At 48.5% G+C, this 7,375-nt stretch overlaps 1 protein-coding gene across 1 annotated transcript in view; it reads left to right on the forward strand.

Moving 5' to 3' along the window:
• The window catches only part of DNMT1 (DNA methyltransferase 1), a 106,013-nt gene extending 102,656 nt beyond the window's left edge, over window positions 1-3,357 (forward strand). Inside the window, exon 35 of the mRNA XM_060251980.1 lies at window positions 2,823-3,357. Coding sequence (XP_060107963.1) covers window positions 2,823-2,860 — 38 coding nt within the window. The 3' untranslated portion in view covers window positions 2,861-3,357. The remainder of the gene's footprint in view (window positions 1-2,822) is intronic.
• Window positions 3,358-7,375: the final 4,018 nt, after the last annotated feature.

Consider the following 7,375-nt stretch of genomic DNA (forward strand, 5'->3'; position numbering starts at 1 on the left):
ATACTGACTTTGATGGACCAAAGGTCTGATTCAGTATAAGGCAGCTTCATATGTTCATACGTACATGAGAGGGCCTTTTCAGTGGCAGCCCCGCAATTGCGGAACAGCCGTCCCAGGGAGGTGCACTCAGCCCCTTCACCCTTGATCTTTCAGAGGCAACTATAAGACAGTTTTTATTCAGGACTGCGCTTGATTAAACTGCGGTTTTGAATTTGGTTTTATGTTTTGCGTGTTCCCTATTCTGTGCATTGTACTAATAACGTAAGCCGCCTTGAGATCAGAGAGGAAGAAAGGCCACTAATAAATGTTTTTTGAAAAAAATAAAAATACAGATTTGAATGAAGAGACACAGAACTGCCTTGTAGTGCATCAGACTCTAGGTCTGTTGAGATCAGTCTTGTCTGCTCAGACTGGCAGCAGCTTTCCAGGGACTCAGGCCGAGGTCTTTCCCATCACCTCCCACCCGATCCTTTTAACTGGAGACGACAAGGATTGAGCCTGGGACCCTCTGCACTTCAAGCAGATTGTGTTCAGTTTGGGGCACCGCATTTTAAAGAAGGTGTCTTACTGGAGCCTTCATTATCAATGGAGGCCCAGATAACAGCCACTGCCAAGTCAGCATTCTTCCATCTGAGGCGGGCAAAGCAGTTGGCCCCTTTCCTGGAGCGTCGGGACCTAGCAATGGTGATCCATGCGACGGTCACCTCACGATTGGACTACTGTAACGCCCTCTACATGGGGCTGCCTCTGTGCCGGACCCGGAAGTTACAGCTAGTGCAGAACGCGGCGGCCAGGCTGTTGCTCGGTCTCCCAAGATGGGAACATGTACGGCCGGGGCTACGCGAACTGCACTGGTTACCGATTGTATACCGGGTCCGGTACAAAGTGCTGGTTATTACCTTTAAAGCCCTATATGGCCGAGGACCAGCCTACCTGAAGGACCGTCTCTCCCTGTATGAACCCCAGAGAGCACTGAGGTCAGTAGGAAAGAACAGACTGACTACCCCTGGGCCAAGACAAATTAAACTACAGAACACTCGCTCTCGGGCCTTTTCGGCCGCAGCCCCATATCTCTGGAACCAACTCCCAGAGGAGGTGCGGGCCCTGCGGAACCTTGATCAGTTCCGCAGGGCCTGCAAGACCACCCTTTTTAAATTAGCTTATGAATAACTGAATTATATCGACAACGAAGAAAATCCGCCATCAGCACCAACTAGAAGAGCGTCAAGGATAGCGTTATAATATGTTTAGTTAATTGTTTTAATCAGGTTTTTAAGGTTAACTTAATGTTTAATTTAATGTTTCTAATGTAACTGTTTTATTGTTGGTGTACCATTGGTCATCGTATTGTTAGCCGCCCTGAGCCTGCTTCGGCAGGGGAGGGCGGGGTACAAATAAAATTTATTATTATTATTATATTATTATTATTAAGGATCTAGACAAGCTGGAAGGGGTCCAGAGGAGGGCGACGAAGATGGTGAGGGGTCTGGAGATCAAGTCCTATGAGGAAAGGGTGTAGGAGGTGGGCATGTTTAGCTGGAGAGGAGGCGGCTGAGAGGTGATAGGATCACCATCTTCAAGTCCTTGAAGAGCTGTCATATGGAGGGTGGTGTGGAATTGTTTTCTGTGGCGCCGGAAGGTAGGACCAGAATCAAGGGGTTGAAATTAAATCAAAAGAGTTTCCAGCTCAACATTAGGAAGAACTTACTGACCGTTAATGCGATTCCTCAGTGGAACAGGTTTCCTCGGGAGTTGGTGGGCTCTCCTTCCTCGGAAGTTTTTCAACAGAGGCTAGATGGCCATCTGACAGCAATGAAGATCCTGTGAATTTAGGGGGAGGTGTTTGTGAGTTTAGAGCGGTTTCTCAGTGGAGCAGGCTTCCTCGGGAGGTGGTGGGCTCTCCTTCCTTGGAGGTTTTGAAACAAAGGCTAGATGGCCATCTGACAGCAATGAAGATCTTGTGAATTTAGGGGGAGGTGTTTGTGAGTTTCCTGCATTGTGCAGGGGGGTGGACTAGATGACCCTGGAGGTCCCTTCCAACTCTATGATTCTAGGTTCCGACCCTAGCTAGGAGACAACAATACCTCACTGGTGAACCTCCTGATAGCACCTGGGTTTTGGTCTGAATGGGCTATTGGCCTGAGCCAACATGGTTCCAAACTGGAGAGCCAGTTTGGTGTAGTGGTTAAGTGTGCGGACTCTTATCTGGGAGAACCGGGTTTGATTCCCCACTCCTCCACTTGCACCTGCTGGAATGGCCTTGGGTCAGCCATAGCTCTGGCAGAGGTTGTCCTTGAAAAGGCAGCTGCTGTGAGAGCCCTCTCAGCCCCACCCACCTCACGGGGTGTCTGTTGTGGCGGAGGAAGGGGAAGGAGATTGTGAGCCGCTCTGAGACTCTTTGGAGTGGAGGGCGGGATATAAATCCAATATCTTCATCTACCTCACAGGGTGTCTGTTGTGGGGGAAGAAGGGAAAGGAGATTGTGAGCCGCTCTGAGACTCTTCGGAGTGGAGGGCGGGATATCAATCCAATATCTTCATCTACCTCACAGGGTGTCTGTTGTGGGGGAGGAAGGGAAAGGAGATTGTGAGCTGCTCTGAGACTCTTCGGAGTGGAGGGCAGGATATAAATCCAATATCTTCATCTACCCCACAGGGTGTCTGTTGTGGGGGAGGAAGGGAAAGGAGATTGTGAGCCGCTCTGAGACTCTTCGGAGTGGAGGGTGGGATATAAATCCAATATCATCATCTTATTATTATTATTATGTTCTTAATCCCTTTCTGGGATTTTCACCATTGGTTATACTTTGTCCCTCTCTACAGAAACCATCGAACGGGAAAAGATGGACATCTCAGATTAAACGCCCTCTTCCTTCGACTCTTCGGATCCAAGACATGAACACCCAAACATGCACTGATAGTTTTAATTCTTGGTCATTGTTTCTGGGTTTATTTTTATTTTATTTTTTTCTTCCTTCTGGACTCGCTGAAAGCTCTTGGGCAGAGGGAGGGGGAAGTGTATTTCTTTTCTTCTTATTATTTGTCTCTGTTCAGCCTGTATCCGTGAGCAGTGTTTGTCTCCTTCCAAACCGTTTCGATGTTGCAAATTATCGACACAAGACCATTCTCGAGTGATCAATTGTACAGTGCCTGCCACTTCATTGCGTGTGTGTGTGTGGGCGTGTGTGTGTGTGTGGGCGTGCGTGCGTTTGGGGAAGGGGAAAAGTTAAAGGACAATGTTTTTATTATGCATTGTATTGGAAAACTTAATCCACCACTTTATACAAGTGGAAATTAATACTTTATGTAGTTTTTATATGTTGTAATATTTCTTCCAATAAATCTCTCCTATAAATTATGTGGAGCGGCATCCCTGACTTCCTTTCGGTGAATGATTTTGCTTGTCTCGTGCGTTTTGACTGTGATCCGTACAGCGGCGGTCCCCAAACCTTTTTGGCACCAGGGACTGGTTTTGTGCAAGACAATTTTTTCCACAGACCGGAGGGGAGGGGCATGGTTTCGGGATGATACAATTGTGCACTTTGTTTTGGTATGGTGGTTAAGTGCATGGTCTCTTATCTGGGTTTGATTCCCCACTCCTCCACTTGCAGCCGCTGGAATGGCCTTGGGTCAACTATAGCTCTCGCAGAGCTGTCCTTGAAAGGGCAGCTTCTGGGAGAGCTCTCTCAGCCCCACCCACCTCACAGGGTATTGTGGGGGGGAAAGAACAAGGAGACTGTGAACTACTCTGAGACTCTCAGATTCAGAGTGAAGGGCAGGATATCAATCCAATGTCTTCTTCTTAGCCAGTTTAGTGTAGTGGTTAAGTGCATGAACTCTTATCTGGGAGAACCAGGTTTGATTCCCCACTCCTCCACTTGTAGCTGCTGGAATGGCCTTGGGTTAGCTATGGCTCTCACAGAATTTTCCTTGAAAGGGCAGCTTCTGGGAGAGCTCTGTCAGCCCTGCCCACCTCACAGGGTGTCTGTTGTGGGAGAAGATAAAGGAGATTGTGAACTGCTTTGAGACTCTCAGATTCAGAGTGAAGGGGAGGATATCAATCCAATATCATCTTCTTAGAAAGCCAGTTTGGTGTAGTGGTTAAGTGCATGGACTCTTATCTGGGAGAACCGGGTTTGATTCCCCACTCCTCCACTTGCAGCTGCTGGAATGGCCTTGGGTCAGCTGTAGCTCTGACAGAGGTTGTCCTTGAAAGGGCAGCTGCTGTGAAAGCCCTCTCAGCCCCACCCACCTCACAGGTGTCTGTTGCGGGGGAGGAAGGTAAAGGAGATTGTGACCATTCTGAGACTGAGATTCAGAGTATAGGGCAGGATATAAATCCAGTATCTTCTAGAGAGTCAGTTTGGTGTAGTGGTTAAGTGCACGGACTCTTATCTGGGAGAACCGGGTTTGATTCCCCACTCCTCCACTTGCAGCTGCTGGAATGGCCTTGGGTCAGCTATAGCTCTCGCAGAGCTGTCCTTGAAAGGGCAGCTTCTGGGAGAGCTCTCTCAGCCCCACCCACCTCGCAGGGTGTCTGTTGTGGGGGAGGAAGATAAAGGAGATTGTGAGCCCCTCTGAAATTCAGAGTGGAGGGCAGGATATAAATCCAATGTCTTATTATTATTACTGCTACTGCTACTATATTGTAATATACAATGAAATAATTATACAAGTCACGGCCCAATTGCTAACAGGCCACGGACCGGTCCTGGTACCCAGCCCGGGGGTTAGAGACCCCTGCCATACAGGACTGAGACCCAGCAATGAACATACAAAATAGCCTTATACGGCAGGGGTGGCCAATGGTAGCTCTCCAGATATTTTTGCCTACAACTCCCATCAGCCCCAGCCATTGGCCATACTGGCTGGGGCTGATGGGAGTTGTAGGCAAAAAAAACATCCGGAGAGCTACCGTTGGCCACCCCTGCTCTACGGAATCTGACCATTGGTCCGTCAGGATCACTATTGTCTACTCCAAGGGTGTTGAACATGCAGCCCGAGGGCTAGATCAGGCTCCCGGAGGGCTCCTATCTGGGCCACAAGCAACTCAGTTTGGTGTAGGGGTTAAGTATGCAGACTCTTATCTGGGAGAGCCGGGTTTGATTCTCCACTCCTTCACTCGCAGCTGCTGGAATGGCCTTGGGTCAGCCGTAGCTCTTGCAGAGGTTGTCCTTGAAAGGGCAATTTCTGTCAGAGCTCTCTCAGCCCCACCTACCTCACAGGGTGTCTGTTGTGGAGGGAGAAGATAAAGGAGATTGTAAGCCGCTCTGAGACTCTGATTCAGAGAGAAAGGCTGGGTATAAATCTGTGGTCATCTTTTCACTGTCGTCATCTTCCGTCTCTGTCTCTTGCTTCCTTCTGCATCGCAGCTTGCTTTGCCAGGCTTGCTCAATCAAGCTACAGAGCAAAGCCTCCGTTTTCTCCATTGCCTGACCAGCACACGAAGCAGCTTATGTACAAAAGCTTGCAATGCCTAGTCATTTTCATGTTTTCCCCTGGGTCTTAAGCTCAAAGCATTCACCATGAGATTTCTGTAATGAATGCCAATAAATCAAAAGTAGGTTTCCAACTCAGAAACACCTGAACAGCATACTCAAGACTGCTACAGCACAGACATCGTCTCCAGATTTTGATGCAATAATTCAGAGCAAGAAGCGACAGTTATCAGAAACTGTTAAACAAACGAAATATTGTAAGAGTGCTAATTTTTAACAAAATAAAGTTTTAAAAAAACTCTACTTGTGTTTGTGTCCTTTATAAAGTTTATATCTCATCTACCTGGCATTACACTTTATGTCACGCGTGATCCAGCTTGGAAAGGTCTCATTTATGTCAGATCCGGCCCTCATAACAAATGAGTTTGACACCCCCGGTCTAGGTAAAACAAAAAGACATGTATTTCCTAGTTCTTGTCCTCCTGATATACTTTGCCATTTCATCCTTTGTATTAGTTTACACTCTTAACCCACCAACTACATGTATTTCAGCCCACTATCCCCCTTGTCTGAAGAAGTGTGCGCGCACATGAAAGCTGACATTCTGAATAAAACTTGGTTGGTCTTAAAGGTGTGACTGGACTCCCACTTTGTTCTACTGCTTCAGACCAATCCGGCTGCCCGCCTGAATCTACCTGAAGTAGAGGCAGTGCTTCGCTTTAGCCAGGGGTGGCTAAACTTGCTTAACATAAGAGCCACATAGAATAAGCGCCAGATGTCTGAGAGGCATAAGACATAAGAACATAAGAGAAGCCATGTTGGATCAGGCCAGTGGCCCATCCAGTCCAACACTCTGTGTCACATAAGAGCATAAGAGAAGCCATGTTGGATCAGGCCAGTGGCCCCTCCAGCCCAACACTCTGTGTCACATAAGAGCATAAGAGAAGCCATGTTGGATCAAGCCAGTGGCCCATCCAGTCCAACACTGTCACACAGTGGCCAAAAAGCCCAAGTGCCATCAGGAGGTTCACAAGTTGAGCTAGAAGCCCTCCCACTGTGCCCCCCCCCCCCAAGCACCAAGAATACAGAGCCCCAGACAGAGATTTCCAACAATAGGCTGTGGCTAATAGTCACTGATGGACTTCTGCTCCATATCCCCTCTTGAAGCTGTCTATGCTTATAGCCACCACCTCCGGTGGCAACAGATTCCACGTGTTAATCACCCTTTGGGTGAAGAAGTCCTTCCTTTTATCCATTCTAACCCAACTGCTCCGCAATTTCATTGAATGCCCACGAGTTCTCGTATTGTGAGAAAGGGAGAAAAGGACTTCTTTCTCTACCGTGGAGGTTTTTAAACAGAGGCTAGATGGCCATCTGACAGCAATGAAGATTCTGTGAATTTAGGGGAAGGTGTTTGTGAGTTTCCTGCATTGTGCAGGGGTTGGACTAGATGACCCTAGAGGTCCCTTCCAACTCTGATTCTACCTTCTCTATCCCATGCATAACCTCTATCATGTCACCTGGACGCGCTCCAAGCGAAAGAGCCCCGAGCGTTTTAACCTTTCTTCCTAGGGACATGAACATCAGACGTTTGAGAGCTGCAAGACGCGAGCATCAGATGCTTTGAGAGCCACAAGACAGGAAGGAAAAGAGGGAGGAGAGCAAATGGAGGGGGGAGGAGAGAGAGGTGGAAAGAAAGCAACTTTAAATGCATTCTCCATGCTGCAAGCTGGCTTGGCTTGGAGAAGTGCTTTAAAGAGCGAAATGCCTTCCCCGAGCTGGCTGAAGGGCCGCTGGGAGCTTTGAGAGCCACGCGCGGCTCCTGAACCCCTGGCTTCAGCTTCCCTCTGCGCCCGCCTTCTTTCTCCTCTTCCAGCCTGCTTAGGCCCCGCCCCCGTCGCGAAGCCCTCCGGCGGCTAAGTTTGGCCCTTCAGCTTC

The sequence above is a fragment of the Heteronotia binoei genome, chromosome 13 (assembly GCF_032191835.1).
Source record: "Heteronotia binoei isolate CCM8104 ecotype False Entrance Well chromosome 13, APGP_CSIRO_Hbin_v1, whole genome shotgun sequence".
NCBI classification, from domain to species: Eukaryota; Metazoa; Chordata; class Lepidosauria; order Squamata; family Gekkonidae; genus Heteronotia; species Heteronotia binoei.